The sequence below is a fragment of the Musa acuminata genome, chromosome BXJ2-5 (assembly GCF_036884655.1).
Source record: "Musa acuminata AAA Group cultivar baxijiao chromosome BXJ2-5, Cavendish_Baxijiao_AAA, whole genome shotgun sequence".
In the NCBI taxonomy this organism is placed as follows: domain Eukaryota; kingdom Viridiplantae; phylum Streptophyta; class Magnoliopsida; order Zingiberales; family Musaceae; genus Musa; species Musa acuminata.
Genome location: NC_088342.1, coordinates 47,052,326 through 47,076,925, shown reverse-complemented (window position 1 = coordinate 47,076,925; position 24,600 = coordinate 47,052,326). Strand labels below are relative to the sequence as shown.

The window sequence follows — 24,600 nt, the reverse complement described above, 5'->3', positions numbered from 1 at the left end:
GGCCTAAATCAAAATTAGTATGCCAATCTTTCTGTGTCACAAATGTAGGGATGCTTTTTTTAGATCTGGATTCATCTAACTTCAATTGGGACACTCATTAATTAGATTTGGAATCTGTGCAAATCAAAGGTAATGGACCTGTGATGAGTTGGAATACTTGACTAGCTAGTTCAAATAGGATGAGATTTATTGGGATTAATACTGGTAATACAAAGTTTCTGTTGTTGTATTATTGAAAGGTCTCAGGGTTTAAATTTAAATTCATATCTATCTTATTTTTTTTATTTTTTTTTAAAATTAATCGGTAATAAAATAAATAAGAAATTTGTGGGTACGCTACTCGTTTGACATTAACAATAAACACCACTAACGGTTGCTGCACCAGGTTGGATCATACAAAAAATCGACGGCTAGGATCTCGCCAAGCAGGTGTTGCGCGCTCGATCTTCTCCTAGTCATTGTTCGGTCGGGTGTGTTAATTAAACCAAGGCGATCCCTCTCTGCTGCTGCTGCTGCTGTTGTGCTCTGCCAACAACACCGCGGAAGAGACGAAGTGTATCCGCTCACGAGGGACCGATGAGGACCCATCGCATCCGAGTTTCTATCGCGATCTCATGTTTCTGCTTGTTGTGGGTCGGCGGATTCACCTCCCTTCCTCCCCGCGAGCTGTTGGGAATCGCCCCTCAAGGTGCTCTCTTCGATCGCGCTTGTTCCTGGTTCTATTCGTCTTTTTTTCTTTCCCTCGATCTCCCTTTTTCTTGGGGAATAAAATGGCTTACTGTTTTGATTGCTCCGGTTGGCAGATGAGGGTTACTATAAGTCCGATGTGATCAAATGCAAGGATGGATCCAAGAAGTTCACCAAGCAACAGCTCAATGATGAATTCTGCGACTGCCCCGATGGAACGGACGAACCGGGTCAGTGTCTCCGTGGAGGGGACCTTTTTCAGTTTCTTTACCGCTTCTCTTATTCTTGATGAGGTTGATGTTGCAAATTTGTTCCCGTGTTGTGGGTTTCATGGACAATGGTAGGATTCTACCAAGAAGGTCTTAGGATTAGGTTTTCTGGCGATCCATTTGTTATTGTTTTATTCGATTCATTGGATTTTCTGAGTTCGGTTCTTCTTCTTGGGGTTTGCAGGGACATCAGCCTGCCCAGAAGGGGAATTCTATTGCCGGAACGCCGGGCACATTCCGCGGACCATCTTCTCTTCTCGTGTGAATGATGGCGTTTGCGGTATAAAAATCACCATTTTTTTCTTTTTCTTGTTCTCTTTGAACAACTGCTTGGTTCCACCTGAAGCTTTCTGCTTATGCATGTGTTTTCAAACAGGAAATATAAAATTTACTCGTGCTACGCTGTAATGGATCAGTAGAGGAAGAAAAATAGTAAATTTGTTGTTGCTTTTTGGTCCTTCAAGGACCATCTTTTAGGAGGATATCAGTTGCTGTAATTCAGGGGCACTTTTGAACACTTGATTATGGAATTCGAATTGTGATCACGTGCTATACATCGCATACTGAAGTATGCAAAATTCCTTTGTTATTTCTTTTATACATTAATTCTTCAGTTTCACAACTAGGTTCAAGTATCTAATTACAGATATTAGCTGCTAGCAGAGTTATTTTAGTCCTGCAACTCACAAAATGCTTGGCATACAGTATTAATTCATGATGCAATATATATTATCCGAGTAAGTTTCATCGTAATGATAACATGCATTAGCACATTATATATTCTCCTATATTTGGATTTTTTCTGTTTTTGGTTTACTCATGGAAATTATCTCACCCAGAATCAGAAAAGAGAGAGAATAAGATGAAAAATGGATGCTAATATGTTCTTCTAGATTTAGACCTTTCTGTTTTTGGTTTACTCATGTAAAATTTTGAAGTCACCTAGAAGTAGAAAAGAAAGAGAGAGAGAGAGAGAGAATAAGATGAAAAATGGATGCTAATATGTTCTCCTATATTTAGACCTTTTCTGTTTTTGGTTACTCATGTAAAATTTTGACCAACCCAGAATTAGAAAAGAGAGAGAATAAGATAAAAAATGGATGCTTATATGTTCTCCTATGTTTAGAGCTTATGTGTTTTTGGTTTATTCATGTAAAATTTTAACTCATCTAGAATCAGGAAAGAGAGAGAATCAGATGAAAAATGGATCCTAATCTTTGTTTACACCAGGAGCTTCTGTCAATAAATTCATTGTTGCCTGCTACATGAGATTGTTATTAGTGCATCTAATCCCACTAGTAGAATCTTAAATATTATCTTCCAGTAGGTTCAGTCAATAAATGAATTGTTGTCTGCTACTTATAAGTACATTAAATGCCACAAATACTATTACTGGGTTTTTGTATTGTATTGTCTTCTTCAGGCAAGAACTATATGATTTTAGGTTCATCTGCAGAGATTTTAACCTTCATGCTGCATTTGCTTATTTTGTTACATATAGATTGCTGTGATGGGAGTGATGAATATAATGGCAAATCAAACTGCCCAAATACATGTTGGGAGGCTGGGAAATCAGCACGTGAAAAATTGAAGAAGAAGATAGCAACACATCAGGATGGGTTAGCCATCCGGAAACAAGAACTTGAAAAGGCAAAACAGGCATTTGCCGAGGATGAAGCAGAGCTTTTGAAGCTGAAAAATGAAGAGAAGATACTTAAAGGACTTGTTGAGAAACTTAGAGGTGTAATATTGTTCATACAAATTTCCAATTGAGTTTTAAATTCAATTTTTTTGTTATTGGTGTCCAGATGACTTTTATAAATATTTATACATTTTTTAGAAGTTATGTTATGTTCTAATTAATAAATTACAAAAGTTCTGGATTCTTTGTAACTGCTGGATTCAAATTTCAGTGCCTCACCTGTCACATCATCTGACAAGAAAACAATAGACTACTAAATGCTGCAAACTCAGCTATCAGATTTAACTTGAATGCTGGATAGGTCACTGCAACTGTATCCTTTGAAGATTTATTGGAACTTCACTATTATTGTTTCTGATGACCCAACTTGAAGGCATAAGAAATAGTTATACAGTAATTGCAATGTATCATCAAGTTTTTTTAATGACAGTGAATTGCCACTTCTTCAGCTATGTGTGGGGCATCTTAACTATTTTCTGTCACCGCTCTAGATCTTTAATTTTTAGTCATAAATCATGTAGAAAATATTTTTTTTCTCGCTACAGTGTTTAATTTCCAGGTTTTCCTGCATTCTGGTGATTGTGGCATTTATACACATTTTTTTGCCCTTTTTATTGCTTTCTACACCTAGCTGTCTGTTTCAACTTTAATGCTTGTATTAGACAAGAATTGAGGAGTTTTTCATATATACCTTGATTAGTTAAATTGAAGGTGTAGACATGCATGCAGTTCTACATTTATTGAAAGACAGAACTAGTCCCTTTACGTTGCTTTTAGTGACAATTGTGACTCATGCATGCTAGGTCCATAACATATATAAAATTTGCATCTTGAGCATCCTATGAGGGTTGTTGCTTTGAGTTGAAGACCAATTAACTGAGCTATTATGTTTAGTTTATTTCATGTGGTAGCTACCATGCAACTCAACATGATCCAATTTGTGATTGCATTAGATTAACTGGTATCATATCAAGTAATGTAGATGCCGTAATATGACGTAATATTTCTTTTGACATGATTTTTCTCTACTTGCTATGCAGAGCACAAAGAAAGGATAGAGAAAGCAGAAGAGGAAGAACGTTTGAGAAAGGAAAAGGAAGAAAAGAAACAGAGAGAAGCTGAAAGAAAATCAACCGAGCAGAACAGACCATCAGAGGAATCAGCACAATATCAATCCGAGGGCACTCAGGACACACCGATGGAAATGAACAGTCAGGTTAACTTAGTCTTTAAATTTCTTACTATGTTATACAACTATGCACCAGCTGTAATCATGCCTCAGGTGTTTATTTCTGATTTTCTGACACTCCAACCAGCTGTACCCATTTTTCAAAAGAGAAAAAAGATCAAACAGGTTACTCTATTATAATGAGGATGAGCCTTGGTAAAATAGTAAAGGTGTTCCTTTACAATATGAGTTTTCAGGGACTTTCATGCACTAGGCACATCTGAGTAAAGTTGTTTCTTTGCAACAGCTATTGAGGGCTGTCAACAGTTATTATGGAATTATAACGACCTAAAAAGTGGCATGGTGATAGACAAGTAAGTTAGATGTTCAAAAGACACATTGGATTGGTATGTACTGACCAGTATTTTATGGTTCCTAGCAAGAATATTTGATAACTGATTCTTTTCTTTTTTAAAATTTTTTAATTTTTTTTAATCTGGGCAACTGTTGATAGCTTTCAAGAGCTGTTGATTGTCAGCAAACCTCCTCCTCATTCTCCTCCTCTATGTTGATGCTATTTTTGAACCACCATAGGTTGGGAAACTCGCGGGCGGTTAGGGCCCTCTAGGACTTGGTTTGTAAAGAAAATTCCCATTTTGTTCCCCATGAAGACTAGTATCATCTCCATGAAGTCTGACAGGATCAAAGTGTAGTGCGGTATGGGTGGTACAGTTGGTGTTAATTGTTGCAGCAGAGGTGGGTTTGTGCTGATGTGGTGGGACCAAGTCTTACCGAGCTTATGGGACTTCTTATCAATTTACACAGTTGTCATCATCAATCCAGGCTTGGGAAGAGTTGGAGTTTCTCTGGGTTTTACAACCACCTGAAAATGTAGCATAAAAACCATTCGTTGGAGCTCTTACACAGGCTTTGAGGTTCCTTGTTACTTCCCTCGCTATCCACCAGGCTGTATAGATGAAAAAAAAAATATTAGAGCTGAAAATTAATGATCTTTCAGGAGGATGCAATAGGGAGGTGGCTAGCTAAGGTTCATTAGCTCAAAAAGGGCAACCACAAACACCAAATATTTTCATGCCTTGGCAAGTGAATCACATAAACAATTGCAGGATTTTTCAGATTTTATCATAATACAAAACTTTCAGTATAGCTCTCTAGTTTCAGGAAAATTGCAACAATATTAATTAGGTTTTAAGTAGTTGGAGAACTATCTAGATACATCAAGGTATGCAATTTCGAATAATACCGTTCGGTACGGGCGATACGTACCGGTTCGTCAGCTGACCGGTACACGGGCCGCCTATTACCGGACAGAACGATATATATATATATATATATATATATATATATATATATATATATATATATATATATATATATATATAAACGAGGCGACGTCGTGTTGCCTCGACGACGTCACCCCGCATGGGAGAAGGAAAAGGCGACGTCGTCTTTTATAAAAAATATATGTATACATATATATATATATAATATATATAATATTATATATATATATAAATATATATATATATATAAACGAGGCGACGTTGCCTCGCCTGGGAGAAGAGAGGCGACGTCGCTGAATTATATATATATATATATATATATATATATATATACACGATTCGGTATACCGCTCGGTATACAGTATCGTACCGTACCGAGCGAACGACGAAACTTCGGTACGGTACGAAATTGCGAACCTTGAGATACATGTTTTGTGGTTTCGGTGTGTTCATAGAGAATTATGAAAGGCCTCATTGGCTTGAATTAGAGGTGTCATGTGCAGGACGATAAACACCAGAAAGACTTGGATGGAAATTTTTCGAATGGTGAGAAATAACATTTTAATCTCAGATCAATAAGTGATGCAACAAAGATTTATATAATCCATCCGCAAATTGTTGAGACTAAAGTTTTTGTGCTCCTGTGTTTATGTGAGGCAATCACTTCCATGTTAGCTGAAATCAGAAGTTTTGTTTTTCTATTCTTCATATTGTCCTACATGGTATGCTTGATAGTGGCTTCAGCTGCCATAAAGTTTATTTTCCATATTGTTCAAAACCCTGGAAGCTTGAAATGATACATCAAAACAAGGAAAATATGCAGAAAATATTGGATGGTAATGTCACGTGTGAAATACTTGGAATTAGTCGTTTCATTTGTCTGGTTAAGGAAGTTCCCATATGGTTTTCCTCTATTTCATCTGTCTTCATCATGTTCATTCCTGGGAAACCTCTTGGACTTTGTTCCTTATTGTCATAAATGTGGTAACCAGAGCACTTGCCAGCAATCATTCTAGAAATTATAGTTATGCTTGTTCTTCTAGAAGTCAGGGCAATTAGTATCCTCATGACATTCTCACCTTTAGTGCTTATGGCAGGACTCAGTGGAAATTGGTCATGAACCTGTGGTTCCACCAGAAAATGAATACAATTCTAGGATTGAAATTCCTGCTGTTCACAATGTGGGTCAGGTACTTGAATCTTTTTCACGTTGCTGTTATTTTGGGCTTTGCATCAGTATTTTCTATTTGATTAGTATCGGATACTTTCTTTCTTCAATAGAAGCAGGTTGCGGACAATATTGGTGAATCCATCACATCTGGTCATGGTTCTGATGATGTAAATAATGAGATACCTTCAGGCCATGCTGCAGATCAGGTAATAAAGCAAATTCATGTCATAAGGTAGTGGTGTATGGAAATTTGATGTTTAAGTTTATCAGTATCTTACTCTCTTGGACTCTTCAACCAGCGTATGTACTAAAAGGTGAAGGTAGTACCACACTTAAAGCTAGTACTAACGGTGAAAATTGGAGCCAAGGAGGTGAAATCAGTAATGGCTTCATGAGTTATATTAGTCAATATAAATTGAAGTTATCTGGTTCATCTGGAAGACATTCTTAGGATCTGGAATCATTACTGATTGCTGAAACTCACTGGTTCCAGTTGAATTGACTGACTAACCAGTCAAACTGAATCTCTTCAGGAAGCGACAACTAAAATAAAAAACTTTATTATCAGAGATGCATTGATGAGACTCATTCTGCTGTAGAAAATGGATTTTCACTGTATCTTTATGCTTAACATAGTCCATTGTATAATGTTATGATAGTATTAACTAATGTAGGGACAGGATGCATTTCCACTATTTCATCTGAAACATGAAGTTTTTTCTTTGGCTGCTGTTGCTGCAGTCATTATTGTTTTTGTTTTTTCTGAAATCCTTTGTAGAAAAGACTCCACAGTCTAGTTTGTTTATCTATAGACAAAACTTAAAAGATTAAAGAATGTGTAGCATGGTCCATGTTCTATTATTATGATTTTCCAGCTCATGGCGTGAGGAAGAGAATATTTGCTTACTAAGTTGATAATAATTTTGCAAGATTCTTGGATCAAAGTTGTAGTGTATGCTTATAGTGGAATGTACAGGAGCACATCTCTGGGAACACTGAGGGTTTGTCAAGAGAAGAATTGGGTCGACTTGTAGCTTCTCGATGGACAGGGGAACATGCTGAAGAAAGGACAAATGAACCTAATGATGCAAATGGGGAACAAGAGGAGCAAAATCAGGATTTTTCAGACAGTGCAGAAGAAGAAAATTATGACAGTTATAATTCTGACAATGATGAAGATAGACATAAGTTTGATGATGATGATATCCAAGACGTTGCAGCTGAGGAATATGGAAATCATGTTGAACCTGATGGCTCCTATGACCACGACAAAGATTACAAATCTGAGTTTCCAGGTTTTGGTTGCATTATTCTTCTACATGCTGATTTGGCTTTCTTGTTATAGCCAAATCATGTTGTTAATGCTTTGTGAATTTGTCATGGTCAGGAATATTGAGTCGTTTACTTTCTTTTTGTGGATTTAACTTCCTCAGGTAGTCCATCATGGCTGGACAAGATAAAACAGACTGTTCAAAATATCATTCAGGCGTTTAGCTTTTTCAAGAGTCCTGTGGATTTATCTGGTATATTATACTTATCCTCAACTACTCTTAAAGAAAGCATGAGGTTGTGCAACTCAGATTTTGACATCTGCAGTGGCTTCTCGTGTAAAAAAGGAATACGATGATGCAAGCTCAAAATTGTCGAAAATACAATCAAGAATTTCTGGTCTGTCTGAAAAGCTCAAACATGATTTTGGTAAGCATGTCATATGAGATAATGGTGGTATACTGATGAAGATCATTTTCTAGTAGCTGTGCTTATTAACATGCTTATCAAATAAATAAAATTAAATGTATTTATGATTAGCCTGTTTAGCTGTCTTCAGTCTAGCTTAATCAGCTGTTTAAACATACATGTCCTAATCACTTGGCCAAAATATACCTCTCTTGAGACTTCGACATTCTCCTCTCGTGTCCCGTTTCATGATATATGTGTTATTGCATATGTTCATTTGAGTTAAATGAATAACAGGCTAAATTTAACTTCTCTTGCCAGGAAAGGAGAAAGATTTTTATTCATTTTATGATCGTTGCTTCGAGAACAAGCAGAACAAGTATGCATTATCAGTTTCTTTTGTGTGTGTGTGTGTGTGTGTGTGTGTGTGTGCTTATGTCAAATGCACTTTGCTTGCTTCATTTAGTAATGTGTTTGTCGCTTTTGGCTTTGTTGTTGCTAGGTACATTTATAAGGTCTGCCCATTTAAAAAAGCTTCCCAAGTTGAAGGTCATAGCTCTACACAGTTGGGGTAAGTTTAAATTGTTTAATACACCTTCACTGATGAAGTTCGTATCATTTATCAATAACAGACTCTGACGTCTCATATTTTTGTAAAGTTTAATATAATATCCGAAGTACAAAACTAAGCTACATAGCTAGGTTTTGGATTCTGATTTGGTCTACAGCCAAATTCCAAATTTCATTTTGGATTTAGGATCATGAAAGGGGTTGATTAATGAATATTGAAAACTGAATTGTTGATACAAGTATTTTGGTATCATTGAACACATAAATAATGTGCCATAATCAGAAGGATTTGTACTATTGCAATATCATACAAGCCTTAATGTGATCTCAAAGGGCACATCGAGCAATTGAGAATAGCATAATAACTTGCAAGTATTTGTTGAGTAGAACTGATCTATCCAAGTACAGATTTTCTTTTCTTTTATGGATGTCATTGATCTTTCATGAAAACTATTTGTGATTGTCAACCTACAGGTTGACTAGCCAGATCCTATCCTATGGACTGCCTGTGCGGCAAAGATCATGTTGATTCATGATTGTTCTACATCATCTCTTTCTTAGAAATTAGAATAACAGAACCTTTACTTCTGAAATAAAAAAGAGAGGGTTGCACCCTGTCAGAGTGGAAGACATAGCAGACAATTTGTTACTTGAAGTTCAGGAGTATCATTGTGTCACAGAATTGTCATCATTATATTACCAACATGACAATTCTAGTTGATTCGGTTGTCTGCTTCTTGTAACAGGCGCTGGGAAAATTTTGATGAATCTTACAGAGTCATGCAATTTTCAAATGGAGACAGATGCTGGAATGGCCCAGATAGAAGTTTAAAGGTAGAGCGCTTAATGGTTTGTCAAGCTTTTGTGATTTTTCATAAGGTTGATTCTCAGTAGTGGTGTCCCTGAAACAGGTTAGGCTCAGGTGTGGTTTGAAAGATGACCTTGCTGATGTAGATGAACCAAGCCGATGCGAGTATGACATTTTCTAACCTCAATCCACCCTCTCTTTGCAAATTACTTGTGTTCTTATTTTGATTTTTTTGAGGTTCTCTTTTGGACGATTGCCCAGTAAAATACCCTCTTTTTGGGTTTTTTCCGGATGACACTCCCTTTTCAAAATTCTCAAATCATCACCCCCTATTTTTAATATTCCAAAAATACCCCTTAAACAAGTTGCCATTTTTTCCCACCCAAATCCAAAATTTTCCCACCAATTGTTTACAGTGTTTTGTGGGTTCGTTTTTATCCACAAAATACTGCATAATATTTTTAAAACACTGTATAGTGCTTTGTTTTAAAGACACTATACAGTGTTTTTGATGTTACAATTTTTTTGAAACAAAAACACTATATAGTTTTTTTAAAAAAACACTATACAGTGCTTTTGATGTCATAGTGTTTTTGAAACAAAAACACTGTATAGTGTTTTGTGGATAAAAAACAACCCACAAAACACCATAAACAATTGGTGAGAACTTTTTGGATTTGAACGCCAAAACACTGTAAACAACTTTTGGGGGTATTTTTGAGATTTTTGAAATAAGAGGTGATGGTTTGAAAATTTTGGAAAGGGGTACCATCCGGAAAAAACCCAAAAAGAGGGTATGTTCTCGAGTAATTGCCCTTCTTTTCCTTCTATTCATTTTTTCTGACTGAACTATTCCGTTAACTTTTTTCTTATATTGATGATTTTCCATGTCAGGTATGTTGCAATTCTGTCAACTCCTATCATATGCCTAGAAGAGAAATTGAAGGTACCTTATTATTTTTTGGGTCAAGTTTCCTATATAATTATTTTTGTGGAAATTAAACGTATTTAAATCAATGTAAAGCTTACAGTACAATTCTGGTAATTCTGATAGGAACTGCAACAAAAGCTCGAGGATATGAACAAAAGACAACCCTCAACTCACGATGAGCTATAGCCTCTTCAAATTTCAGAAGAACACACATTGGAAGATTACACCATTCACACAATTTAGGTATGGAGGCTCTTAAACCAACTTCTGAAAATATAGAGAAGTTTTTCCAATGCTCTATCTGAAGTGTAAATCTCATGAATCAACCTCCCCACTTTTCTCAAGTTTTCAGGCTCACTTCCTGATGCTGTTGTAATTCTGATTTAGAAGCACACCCAATCATGAGGGAACTTTTTAAAACTTAGGAGTTATCGACAGTCTTGTACTGTTGATTGGTCAGACATTAATCTCTCTATTGCATGGTGTATTTTTGGTATGGTCTTGTTTTATGCAAGATATTTACATGCAGAATATGCTAGTTATTGAAGGAAACAGATTCATTGAGAGTTGTGAGCATACTTCAAAACTTTTTTGACCTGTGATTGTGGACCTTTGATTATTAGTAAGTTTTGACTTAAGAAGGTTACCATTCACACAATCCCATGTTTCTGGTTTATGCATACACAAATTCTTGGTTTATTAATCTGTCATTTGGTATATGATCTTTCTTTTTTGTCAATATTTTATGAAACACAATTTTGTATTGTCCTCCCCCCCCCAAAAAATAAAGTACACAGGAAACTGGAGCCTGAAAGGGGTCAAAACCTGGAGGCACTGATCTTAATTTAGATCGGCCGACTCCTCTTGACTCATTTCATCAAGCCTGCAAAGACCACAGCTTCTCTAAAATTGTTGACGCAAAGCAAAGCAACCAGGTTGGATGCTATGTATTTGTTTACAAATTTGTTCATATGTTTCTTGCAATTGCTGCAAATGTTGAACTCCTTGCATCTTTTTATCTAACTTTATCACCCCCCCCCCACCAGGTTTTTTTACTTTGATTGATAGGGCTGAGAAGGGAGAGACTGCTATGGGTAAGTCACATGCCTCAAGTGCTGGTAATGGGTTCAAGGATCCGAAACCCGATCCGATATTTTATCCACTCATGTTTACTGGAACCCGGTGTGGATCTTATAGAACTTGAATCTGACCTGCAACATCGGGTACAATTGATCCGAAAACTTATTGGATTTAGATTTGGATCCGACCTGGTACCATCCATTGATTAAATATTATATTGTTTAAAAAGAAATATCCAACTACATAAAAATAAATGACGCATTAACAACTCCAGTATTGCATATTCAAGACACATTTCTTTGAATAACAACAAAGTCAAACTAGCACACAAAGTAACTCCAACACTAAGATCTCCACAACAACATCTACTTTTATCATCATAAGAACATCTACAAAATGAAAATGAGAAGCAAGAAAACAATTGGGGCTTTTTAGGAACAAGAAAATAAGAAGCACGGTGTCCTCATCTTATAGTGGGGCCGGCTGTGCATCTTCTCCAATCAATAGCCAGGTAGCCGGGTGGGTTGGCAGCATGAGGTAAGAGAATACTCTTTGATCCTTCTCCCAGCTTGTTCGGGCGCGTCAACTAACCAGGGGGAAGCACGGACGAGGTTATTCTTCTCCGCAGGGGAAGTGCACCGCGGACCCGGCGTATATAAAGCGGGCAGGCACAACTGCCCCGGCTTGCTTTGAGCTCCGTCCGCCTTCTCCGCATTCCCCAATCGATCTCGATTCCTCCCCGCCCGATCGCTGCTCTCCTCTCCTCCTCTTCTTTTAGTCTTCGATCCTAGGGTTCGATCGGTTGAGCTTCGTCTTAGAATGGTGCAGCAGGCTTCGACGGGAATGAGGCCGAAGACCAAGATAGTGTGCACCTTGGGCCCCGCGTCGAGGTCCGTGGAGATGCTCGAAAGGCTTCTGAAGGCGGGGATGAACGTGGCCAGGTTCAACTTCTCCCACGGATCCCACGCCTACCATCAGGAAACCTTAGACAACCTCCGCGCCGCGATGGAGAACACCGGGATCCTCTGTGCCGTCATGCTCGACACGAAGGTCCCCCCTTTCCCCTCTTCTCTTAATCCCTGAGGTTTCCTTTTCCCCCTCCCAAGATTTGCTTCTGTTGGGATACTCTTTGTCAGTTGCATATTTTTATGAGACTGATACAAATTATTGATATCTTTTATCATTTTTGTCGTAGATGTTTATGCCAATATCTCATCTTATTGGCATTATAATCCATGCCCGCTTATTGGATAAATTTAGGCCCTCGATTCTTTTTGTTTATTTACTTTGAATTACATTATTATTCCAGCATACTTTCTCTTACTACTATTTGCTACTCCTCCGAAGTTCTACTCATCATCGAAAGCGTCAGATATCTTAGTTGATAAAGACTATTATAGTTTATCATAAGGTTCTGGATCGAATCTCACCTTCCCGCTATTTATACTTTGCACACAAAAAAAAAATCGATCATTAATTTCTATTTTTGGGTGATGATGAATATGCATTGAAGATATGATCATTCTTTGTGATGTCTAAAGCTATAATATAAAGCTAGTGAGGTTGGCTTAGCTGTAGCGCAACTGCTATTTTATACATCACTTTGTAGTAGTTACTAAATGCCGCAGAAAGTTGTGGTTTTTAGAGGATGTTTGCATGCACTTTTGATGAACCATAGGGAAAGACTTTTAGACACTGTGAGATGATATGCATTAATTTTATGGGGATGCTGGTATTTTCAGATTGTGTGTGTGACAAGTGTTGAGGGCATGTATGCCTTCTGTACAGGGGAAGGATTAAAATATGTTCTATGTATATCTGTGACCCATCTGTTATCTTTAAAGGAGATATGCTCAACCATATTGTAAACTCGGGTGTTGTGTATAATATCATCGCAATAGATTTTGCGGATTTTTATGGGTATTGGAACTGATAATAAATACAAGGGGCAGATTTATTTGTACATATACTACTAATTTTCAGTTTGTGCTCATACAACCTTTCTGCAGGTAGTATGTACATATGCAAAGATTCTGACTCAGAAAAATTGTTATTATCATGCATACATCATATCATGTTTCTTATGAATACCATTCTCATTAGATCACTTTAAATAAGAGAAATACACATCTGAACAACTCTAAGGCATTATTAACTTACAGATTACATTTGTCTTGGGTCTGGCTAATCTTAGTCTAACATGTCAGGAGTGTAGCTGCTATAATTTCATAGGTCAGAGTCATTGGAAGGACGCAATGTGAAATAGATAAAGAAGTTGATAGTGACAGTAGTTGAGAACTTGGGAATCTTAGAAACATGCAGTTTGTCAATCCGACATAGAAGGTGAAAGTGCAGTTTGTAGTGCAAATCTATACTTGCCAAGAATCATTGTGCTGATAAATTTTCTTTGGTGATGAGGTTAAAAGTTAGTTAATTCGGCCAGGTTCCATGAAAAAACTTACCCAGGAATGTTGACATTAGACAGCATGAAATCTGCTTGGTTTAGAATGTGCATGTCAATCATTGTGCAAACGTGAAATGGAATTCCTGTATTGATATTTGTATGGTAACTCACAGGGTCCAGAGATCCGGACTGGATTTTTGGAAGATGGCAAGCCTATCCAACTAAAAAAGGGTCAAGAAATCACAGTCACCACGGATTACACAATAAAGGGCAACGAGAACATGATATCTATGAGCTACAAGAAGTTGGCTGAGGATTTGAAGCCAGACAGTGTGATACTATGTGCCGATGGAACTATCACGCTCACAGTTCTTTCCTGTAATAAGGAGTCGGGGCTGGTATGCTGTCGCTGTGAGAATTCTGCATTGCTCGGAGAGAGAAAAAATGTAAATCTTCCTGGTGTTATCGTGGACCTTCCTACACTAACTGAGAAGGACAAGGAGGATATCCTAAGATGGGGCGTCCCAAACAAAATTGATATGATCGCTTTGTCCTTTGTACGCAAGGGTTCTGACCTTGTGGAGGTCAGAAAGGTTCTTGGTGCACATGCCAAGTCAATCATGCTGATGTCCAAGGTCTGTTCCTCTTCCTGAATTCATCTATGTTTGTGTACACAGTTCAGAGTTCTTATGTTATCCAAATTACTTGCAGGTGGAGAATCAAGAAGGGGTGGCCAACTTTGACGATATTCTTGCCAACTCAGATGCATTCATGGTTGCACGGGGAGACTTGGGGATGGAAATTCCTATCCAGAAGATATTCTATGCCCAGAAGGTGATGATTTTCAAGTGCAATATACAAGGAAAACCCGTTGTGACAGCTGTAAGCATAAAAATCTGTAATTATGCTAATCATTTATTAATTGTAAGCATAAAAATCTGTAATTATGCTAAATCAATAATGCGGAATTAACCTATATGCCAGGATTTGAAATTCAATACATAGATCTAATATATGATGCGTACCTTTTGATACCATCCGTTCAGAGATCTTGTTTGATCTGCTCAGCACCGTGATCCAAGATTGCTGCGCTCCGTCTTTAATCCGATCGCGCTGCGGAATCTGCAGGGAGTGCGAAGCGTAGACCCTTTCTCCTCTCTTCCTATCCTTTCACAGGATCACACAAATTGATGGATTTGGGGAGAGGGTTTTGGGGGAGAGAGTCGAGGAGAATAACTGAATTCCTCAACGGAGAGATGCGTCTATACGTGTGACGCGCTAACACACTAACCACCCTTAACAACCCCTAGAGATCCTGTCCTTTAATAGGCGAGAGCAGAGGGTCTACGATGAGATGAGATCTCAGAAGATATCCTCCCATCAAGAATATCTCCGAGGAATCGTTCCGTAGTGGACTTAGTCTTTATTGGCTAAAATATCGCAACGGAACCCAATTAGCTATTCTATCTTATTCAATTATAAAAAGGGCCACATATTTTAACATTCTCCCACTTGGCCCATTAATTGATAAGATATAAAAGAGATACAAAATCAAAACAAACAAAACAAAATTTGTTTGAAAACAATTTTACCTAATTGGATTCCAAAAAAAAAATTTTGAAAAGCATTTTATACATGGCCATGTTTTAAAAATAAGCCAATAAGTCCAATAATCACAATAATACTATATTAAGTCCAACTATCAATGCGAGTCATAGCGGTTGTATTTCATCAATGTCATACTCCCTTCTATGTACCACAACATTGTTAGTCTTTCCTAACATAGTCCATAATGACCCCTGTAATTTGTCTTGTCAAGACAATCCTGTTATTACATTCAACCATAATATGCATAAACATAAATGTAAACAGGATAGTAGAAACAGATAACTTTAATTAAGTAAAATGTCAATAATAGCATCCACATAAACATGCATCACCATATCCTTTATGACTTGCTCACAAGCCCCATTCTAAGAACATGTTCTTTGAATATTTTGCACTGTAAGGCTTTTGTCAATGGATCAGCAATCATCATAGTGGTGCTCAAGTTCTCAATTGACACTTGCTGTTTCTGGACTCTTTCTCTAACCACCAAGTACTTTATCTCAATGTGCTTGGAACCACTAGAGTACTTGCCATTCTTAGAGAAGAAAACTGCTGCGGTGTTATCACAAAATATCTTCAGCGGCTTGGCAATTGAGTCGACCACACCAAGTCCTGAGATGAAATTTCGCAGCCATAAAGCTTGATTTGTGGCCTCAAAGCATGCCACAAATTCAGCTTCCATTGTTGATGATGCAATAAGCGATTGCTTTGCACTTTTCCAAGAAATTGCCCCACCAGCTAACATAAATACAAATCCTGAAGTGGACTTCCTACTGTCGAGGCAATTTGCAAAATCAGCATCTGAATATCCAGTTACTTCAAGCTGATCAGATCTCCTGTATGTGAGCATATAATCTTTTGTCCCTTGTAGATATCTCATTACTTTCTTTGCAGCTTTCCAATGTTCCATTCCTGGGTTGCTTTGATATCTTCCCAGCATTGCAACTGCAAAACTGATATCTGGTCTTGTACAGGTTTGAGCATATAACAGACTTCCAACTGCGCATCCATAAGGAATATTCTTCATTTGATTCTTTTCTAAGTCATTTCTTGGGCACTGGTTTTGACTGAATTTTTCACCTTTAGTAATAGGCACATCATTGGTTGAGCAAAGCTGCATATTAAATCTCTCCAAGATACGATCAATATATCCTTTCTGAGACAATCCTAATAATCCTTGAGATCTATCCCTGAATATCTCAATGCCAATGACATAGGATGCCTCATTCATATCAACCATCTTAAAGTTCTTGTTGAGAAACATCTTGGTTTCGTGCAATAAACCAAGATCACTACTGGCAAGTAAAATATCATCCACATATAAGACCAATATAATAAACTTGCTCCCACTTACCTTCAGGTATATACACTGATCAACAGTGTTTTCCTTAAATCCGAAGGAAGTAATGGTATTATGAAACTTTATATACCATTGTCTGGAAGCTTGTTTAAGGCCATAAATGGATTTCTTAAGTTTACAAGCCCAACTTTCTTTTCCCTTTTCTATGAATCCTTCGGGTTGTTCCATATAGATTTCCTCATCTAGATCCCCATTCAGAAATGCTGTTTTCACATCCATCTGATGCAACTCAAGATCATAATGAGCTACTAATGCCATAACGATTCTCAATGAGTCCTTTTTAGAAACAGGAGAAAAAGTCTCATTATAGTCGATGCCTTCCTTCTGAGAAAAACCTTTGGCCACAAGTCTGGCTTTATATCGTTCGATATTGCCCGTTGAGTCGCGTTTTGTCTTAAAGACCCATTTACAACCGACTCTTTTACAATCATTGGGCAATTCAACGAGATCCCAGACATCATTCTGTACCATTGATTTTAACTCTTCTTTCATTGCATCATACCATTTTTCAGAATCGTTACTTTCTATGGCTTGTGAAAACGATAAGGGGTCTCTTTTTATTCCTATATCATAATCTGATTCTTGTAGATATACAACATAATCATCAGAAATGGCATGTTTCCTTTTCCTTTGAGATCTTCTCAAATCTGCCAATTGTGATTGTTCTACAAGATCATCAGCGGCGACATCAACATCATGTGAGAGTTCTTGGATGTTATTTTGTTGTTCACCCTCATCAATACTCTCATTGATTTGAGGAACAACAATCTCTCGGACAGGAGATGATATGGGAGAATTAACCTGAATCTCCTCAATATCAAAATTAATCCTTCGAGATTTTTCACTCCCACTGATTTCGCCATTTTCTAGGAATTTTGCATTACCAGATTCTACTATTCTCATACTATGATTAGGGCAATAAAATCTGTATCCCTTGGATTTTTCTGGATAACCAATAAAATATCCTGAAATAGTTCTTGGATCCAATTTCTTTTCATGTGGATTGAATACTCTTATCTCTGCAGGACACCCCCATATATGTAGATGTCTTAGACTGGGCTTCCTACCAGTCCATAACTCAAATGGAGTCGATGAAACTGACTTGCTAGGAACCCTGTTCAAGATGTACATAGCTGTCCTAAGAGCTTCACCCCACATCGTCTCAGGTACAGAGGAATAACTCATCATGCTCCTAACCATATCCATCAGAGTACGATTTCGCCTTTCAGCAACACCGTTCTGCTGTGGCACACCTGGTAATGCATATTGAGCACAAATACCCCGTTGTTCCAGGAATCTAGCAAAAGGACCAATATTCTGACTAGATCCATCATATCTGCCATAAAATTCACCACCTCTGTCAGATCTGACAATTTTAACTTTTCTATCTAATTGTCTCTCAACCTCATTTATGTATACTTCAAGAGTATCAACGGCTTGAGACTTTTCATGTATTAGATAAACTTTGCCATATCTGGACAGATCATCTATAAATGTGATGAAATATTTTTCTCCACTAAAACAAGGAATATGGAGTGGTCCGCAGATATCAGTATGAATAATCTCAAGGAGTTCTTTACTTCTTGTGGCATTTTTCTTTATATGTTTAGTTTGCTTTCCCTTAATGCAATCTATACAAATATCAAAATCAGTGAAGTCTAAATGTTCCAAAATATTATCCTTCACTAATCTTTCAATTCTTTCCTTGGAGATATGCCCCAATCGTCTATGCCACAATATAGAAGATCTTTCATTATTGAAACTACGTTTCAATCCAACATTTGATTGCAGGGTCATTAGTGTCTTTGCAAACTCAAGATCCAAATTAATTCTGTACAAACCATCACACAGAATTCCAGAACCAACTTTAATTGAATCGTAAAATATGCTGAGTTTGCCACTACCAAAAGAAATACAATATCCCAACTCATCAATTCTAGAAAGAGAAATCAAATTTCTAGAAATTGTAGGGACATAACATGTGTCAACAAGATCCATCAAGTGACCCGTCTCTAAGCGTAGACGATAAGTTCCCATTGATATCACTTTCGCTTTAAGACGATTTCCCATAATGATGAATCTTTCATGTTCTTTTGGTTTCCGAATTGAAAGGAATCCCTGCATATTATTTGTAACATGAGTTGAAGCACCGGAATCAATCCACCAAGTGTTAGAAGGAACTTCTGTAATGTTTGATTCGAAACATACAAAGGTCGAGTTAATACCTTTCTTTTCGAACCAAGTCTTGCGTTTAATGCAATCCTTCTTCACATGTCCTTTCTTGCCACAAAAGAAGCACTTTACAGTAAAGGCTTTCTTTTCATTAGTCTGTTTAACATTTCCAGACTTAGCAAATCTCTTTGATGGATGATGCTTCAACTTTCTTTTCTTGTTACCACCTCCTTGAGTAGTCGTCATGACATTATATGAATTTTCCTGTCTTAATCTCAATTCTTCCTGAACACACATGCTAGTCAACTCATTCAAGTCCCACTTATCCTTATTTGTATTGTAATGAATCTTGAATGGGCCAAACTGAGAAGGAAGAGAATTGAGAATAAATTGCACAAGGAAGGATTCATCAACATTCATGCCTAATGTTTTAAGTTTTGCAGCTTTGTCAGCCATATTGAGGATATGATCCTGAATTCCTCGAGTACCATCATACTGAGCCGTAGTCAGTTCTTTCATCAACGTGCCAGCCAATGACTTATCAGCAGATTTAAATCTGTCTTCAATAACCTTTAAATATTCCTTTGCGCTAGTTGCCATCGGTAATGAAGTCTTTATGTTATTTGCAATTGTCATTCTTATGAACATTAAACTAAGTCTATCAGATCTTTCCCAAGCCTTCATTTCATTAACTTGTTCTGCAGTACTTTCATCAGTCAAGTCTGCAGGCTTTTCAACAAGTAATGCTAGATCAAGATCTAATACGCCTAGTGTGAATTGCACATGCTCTAACCATTCTGAATAATTTGATCCAGAAAGTACAGGGACACTTGAAGCATATGAGTGTATATGCGGAAGTACCACTGCAAAAAAAGATATATAACGACATTAATGCTTTGAGTTTGTCAAAAATTGATGAACTATTGATATCATCTATATTACACCTTTGGGTGAAATATTGACATATCTAGTGTTCACTCAAGAATATTTTTGGAGGACTGATACCATCCTTGAGGAATAGGTATTGTTACCTTTGGGTATACAACCCTAAACTGCAAGGATATCTAAATAGTATCATCCTACCCCATCACATAATTATTTGAATTAGATTCTCCTTTGGGATTATCTAAATCTCATAATTATATGTGCCATTATGAATAATATTTCTTTAATATCATTTAGGACTAATTCTTTAATATTATTTTATAAGTCATTAGTCCAGGTCACTTTGGTGGCTACAAGACTAATGCCATGATATAAAATAAAAATGTCCTATAAATGATAAAACTTTTATTGTAATTCATATCACAAAAGTTTATCATCCTAGGCCACTTTGGCAGCTACTAGTCAGATAGAACTTAGGGAAATGAATTACAAATAATATTCATCAATTTATTTAATTTTTGCTAAGCAATTCAATAATAAAATGACCATAATAATTATTGAATACTAATGCAAAACAATTCAATAATAAATAACCATAATAATTATTGAACAATAATGTAAAACAGTTCAATAATAAAATAACCATAATAATTATTGAACTTTAATAAAAAGCAATTCAATAATAAATAACAATAATAATTATTGAAATTTAATGCTAAGAAGTTCAATAATAAATAACAATAACAATTATTGAACTTTAATAAAAAGCAATTCAATAATAAATAACAATAATAATTATTGAACTTTAATAAAACTCATATGATAATTTCAAGCATATACATGTGAATAAATAAATAAAAATTCCAAAAACAATAATTGGATTTTAATTTTATTTACCACATATATAATGAATAATTCATATGAGAAAACCATAAAATAAACCATAATTTATAGTTTTTTTTTTTTTAATCAAAATTAAATCCAATCAAATAATCAAAAATTATAATCATGATTAAAATTAATCATAATTATAATAAATGATATTTATCAATTTTATAATTGAGAATATAACCTAAATTTCTCAATTTCATAATGATAAAAAAACCGAAAATATTTGATAGGATATAAAATCGAAAATATGCGAATGGCAGAACTGTAATTTGGCAGAAATTAGACCCGAGGGCAAAACCGTAAATATGTTGACAGAACATAAACTGTAATTACGATATTTGCAAAGGGTAAAACTGTAATTTTTCAAAAAAAAACCCTAGCCTCGAGGGCAGAAACGTAAATATGCCAAAACCCTAATCTGCCATCGCCGCCGCCGCCGCCTGCGCGAGCGGCGCTGCCGCTGCTGCCTGCGGCCTGGCCGCCTGTACGCGACTGCGGGTTGCAGCCTGTGCGCGGCTGCCGCCTGTACGCGGCTGCGGGTTGCCGCCTGTGCGCGGCTGCCGCCTGTACGCGGCTGCGGGTTGCCGCCTGTGCGCGGCTGCCGCCTGTACGCGGCTGCGGGCTACCGCCTGTGCGCGGCTGCCAGCGACCGCCTGTGTGCGGCTGCCAGCGACCGCCTGTGTGCGGCTGCCAGCGATAGATCTAGTCTGCGCACGGCCACTGCCGCCACGGCGCTGCCGCCGCGGGGCATACTGCTCATGCGCGGCCACTGCCGCTGCGGCGGTTCCTGCCCGCGGGTGGCTGATGCCAGGACGCGGCCGCCGCCTGTGCACGGCCTACTCACGCATGGCCGCCTCCTGGGCTGTCTGCCTGCGTGCGGCCGACCGTCGCATGGACGGATTGTGGCCGTGTGCGACCGGGGTTCTGTGATGCCGTCGCACGGACGGAGTTCTGTGATGCCGTCGCACGGACGGAGTTCTGCGACGGCATCACAGAACTCCGTCCGTGCGACGGCATCACAGAACTCCGTCCGTGCGACATAACCCACAGGTCCCAGGATCGAAACCTGGCTCTGATACCAATTGTAAGCATAAAAATCTGTAATTATGCTAATCATTTATTAATTGTAAGCATAAAAATCTGTAATTATGCTAAATCAATAATGCGGAATTAACCTATATGCCAGGATTTGAAATTCAATACATAGATCTAATATATGATGCGTACCTTTTGATACCATCCGTTCAGAGATCTTGTTTGATCTGCTCAGCACCGTGATCCAAGATTGCTGCGCTCCGTCTTTAATCCGATCGCGCTGCGGAATCTGCAGGGAGTGCGAAGCGTAGACCCTTTCTCCTCTCTTCCTATCCTTTCACAGGATCACACAAATTGATGGATTTGGGGAGAGGGTTTTGGGGGAGAGAGTCGAGGAGAATAACTGAATTCCTCAACGGAGAGATGCGTCTATACGTGTGACGCGCTAACACACTAACCACCCTTAACAACCCCTAGAGATCCTGTCCTTTAATAGGCGAGAGCAGAGGGTCTACGATGAGATGAGATCTCAGAAGATATCCTCCCATCAAGAATATCTCCGAGGAATCGTTCCGTAGTGGACTTAGTCTTTATTGGCTAAAATATCGCAACGGAACCCAATTAGCTATTCTATCTTATTCAATTATAAAAAGGGCCACATATTTTAACAACAGCAACTCAGATGTTGGAATCAATGATCAAGGCCCCTCGCCCCACTCGAGCGGAAGCAACTGATGTTGCCAATGCAGTTCTCGATGGCACAGACTGTGTGATGCTCAGCGGTGAAACAGCTGCAGGTGCTTACCCGGAGCTAGCAGTTCAGACAATGGCTAAAATTTGCTTGGAGGCAGAATCATATCTGGATTATGGATCTGTTTTTAAGGGAATGACGGCAGCAGCACCAGTTCCTATGAGCCCATTGGAGAGCCTTGCATCATCAGCTGTCCGAACTGCTAACTCGGCTAAGGCATCTCTCATCTTGGTCCTGACCAGAGGAGGGAGCACAGCGAAACTCGTAGCAAAGTACAGGCCAGCAATGCCAATACTATCAGTAGTGGTTCCTGAGCTGAGGACAGACTCTTTTGACTGGTTCTGCAGTGATGAGGCTCCTGCGAGGCACAGCCTTATATTTAGAGGGTTGATTCCGGTACTCAGCTCTGCAACTGCAAAGGCTTCAGACACGGAGTCCACAGACGAAGCTATTGAATCTGCAATTGATCACGCTAAGTCATTAGGACTCTGCAAGTCTGGAGAATCAGTCGTGGCACTGCATCGAATTGGAGTTGCTTCCATAATCAAGATTTTAACAGTCAACTGATTAAATGACGATAGCTGAAAAATCTTCAGGGGACAATTCAATTTACTTCTTGCCATGACAAATTTATCGACTAGTCGTTATAAGTTCCTATTTGAACTTTCCAGGTCTGCTCTTTAACAATGCCTAGTCACTGAATCTGTAGGTTATTTACTTTTGAGGAATGTGTTTATTGAAGTTTTGTGTCTTGATTCTGAACTCACCTCTCTTCAGGAGGGACTTCTTGAATACTTTGTTGTTTTGGTCTTGTTATAAGTATGTTGTTATTCATCTTTATAATGCACCCTAAGACTGGTTAACGCTGCTTTGTTACATATGCGTATCAAGAATTTAGAGCAATTGCCCGAACAGGAGTCGTGTTGCTTGGTCTTGCTCGAGTGCTAAGAAACTTGACTGCAAAGCTGGATGCAAGACGAAGGCCACAAGTCTTGATCCAACAAAGCCGGAAGCATCCTTCCACTTCCTTTTGGCCCCTACAAGCGCTCTTTAGATCTTATCATTTAGATTCTCATTCCAAAACATAATGTCATGACCATTTACAATGAAACTTTTTTAGAAATCAAAGAAAATAACTCATTATATCATTCTATTATCTCTTGAGTCACATTTTGTCTTTAAGGAGTCACTTATAACATATTCTTTTATAATTATTGGACAATTCAATGAGTTTCTAGACATATTTTTTTATTATATTATATTATTTTCAGAATCATTATTTTCTGACTTATGAAAATAATGAGAGATCATTTTAATCATTATATCATAATATGATTCTCGTAAATATACTATATAATCATCAAGAATGATATATCTTTTTTTTCTTTTAGATTTTTTCAAAACTATGGTTGTTCTAAAAGATTATTAGCAATGACATCAACATCATATGGGAGTTTATTAATATTATTTTATTATTTATCATCATCAATGATTTTAGTGATTTGAGGAGTAATAATCTTTCGAATATAAAGTGATAAAATAATATCAATCAGTCTCTCATTAATATCAAGATTAAAATTTAAAAATTTTACTTTCATTGATTCGCTATTTTTAGAAATCTTACAGATTCAACTATTCTTATATTAAAATAATAAAATCTATATCCTTTGAATTTTTCTAGATAAATAATAAAATATTTCAAAAATAATTTTTAAATTTATTTTTTTTATCGAAGACTATTATCTTTATAGAATAATCCTAAATATGTAAATGTTTCAGGTTAAGTTTTCTACCGGTCTATAACTCAAATGGAGTTGTTGGAACTGATTTATTAGATACACTACTCAAAATATGCATAATAGTCTTTAGATCTGATTTACATAATAGTCTTTGGAGGAAGCCTTCTACCGCCACAAAACCTGCAGCTTCTGCAGATCCAAGCTATGTAGGCTGGACGCCGCCCGGGTGGATGACGGATGATGTCTCGGTTCTAAATCTGGTTGAGCTTACACTCGATCGTTTCGTTCGATGTGAGAAGCTGCAAGCATTGGATAAGCTCTCCCTTCATCGAATGCCTTCCACAGTTTGGCCAGCCACCCTGTCTGAAGACCCTCACCCTTGTCGACC

General features: G+C 37.6%; 2 protein-coding genes across 6 annotated transcripts; both read left to right on the top strand.

Annotated features, from left to right (window-relative positions):
* The first annotated feature begins 417 nt into the window (after positions 1 to 417).
* LOC135613106 (glucosidase 2 subunit beta-like) lies at positions 418 to 11,210 on the top strand. Of its 5 annotated transcripts, none has more exons than XR_010487216.1 (17): positions 421 to 688; positions 804 to 917; positions 1,141 to 1,236; positions 2,458 to 2,697; positions 3,699 to 3,874; positions 6,228 to 6,320; positions 6,412 to 6,507; positions 7,278 to 7,596; positions 7,735 to 7,824; positions 7,898 to 7,999; positions 8,300 to 8,357; positions 8,481 to 8,549; positions 9,295 to 9,382; positions 9,460 to 9,521; positions 10,251 to 10,302; positions 10,411 to 10,530; positions 11,078 to 11,210. XR_010487216.1 is itself a non-coding variant. In XM_065110109.1 (16 exons), the coding sequence occupies exons 1-16, from the start codon at positions 577 to 579 to the stop codon at positions 10,471 to 10,473; spliced, it is 1,824 nt and encodes a 607-aa protein (XP_064966181.1). In that variant the 5' UTR covers positions 418 to 576; the 3' UTR covers positions 10,474 to 10,783. The 5 variants fall into 5 exon arrangements, 2 of the variants coding, with proteins under 2 accessions (XP_064966181.1, XP_064966180.1); XR_010487217.1 differs by lacking the exon at positions 11,078 to 11,210 and adding an exon at positions 10,640 to 10,783; XR_010487215.1 differs by lacking the exon at positions 11,078 to 11,210 and adding an exon at positions 10,633 to 10,783.
* Positions 11,091 to 23,320, top strand: LOC103986225 (pyruvate kinase, cytosolic isozyme). The gene is made up of 5 exons (XM_065110111.1): positions 11,091 to 11,222; positions 11,334 to 12,417; positions 13,945 to 14,406; positions 14,483 to 14,669; positions 22,397 to 23,320. The coding sequence occupies exons 2-5, from the start codon at positions 12,187 to 12,189 to the stop codon at positions 23,038 to 23,040; spliced, it is 1,524 nt and encodes a 507-aa protein (XP_064966183.1). The 5' UTR covers positions 11,091 to 11,222; positions 11,334 to 12,186; the 3' UTR covers positions 23,041 to 23,320.
* Positions 23,321 to 24,600: the final 1,280 nt, after the last annotated feature.

Coding starts and splice junctions, on each gene's coding strand:
- LOC103986225 (XM_065110111.1), top strand. CDS start 12,187: ATGGTGCAGCAGGCTTCGACGGGAATGAGGCCGAAGACCAAGATAGTG. Junction 12,418..13,944: donor CCGTCATGCTCGACACGAAG/GTCCCCCCTTTC, acceptor GGTAACTCACAG/GGTCCAGAGATCCGGACTGG. Junction 14,670..22,396: donor AGCTGTAAGCATAAAAATCT/GTAATTATGCTA, acceptor TTTTAACAACAG/CAACTCAGATGTTGGAATCA.
- LOC135613106 (XM_065110108.1), top strand. CDS start 577: ATGAGGACCCATCGCATCCGAGTTTCTATCGCGATCTCATGTTTCTGC. Junction 6,508..7,277: donor CAGGCCATGCTGCAGATCAG/GTAATAAAGCAA, acceptor TGGAATGTACAG/GAGCACATCTCTGGGAACAC. Junction 8,358..8,480: donor TTCGAGAACAAGCAGAACAA/GTATGCATTATC, acceptor TGTTGTTGCTAG/GTACATTTATAAGGTCTGCC.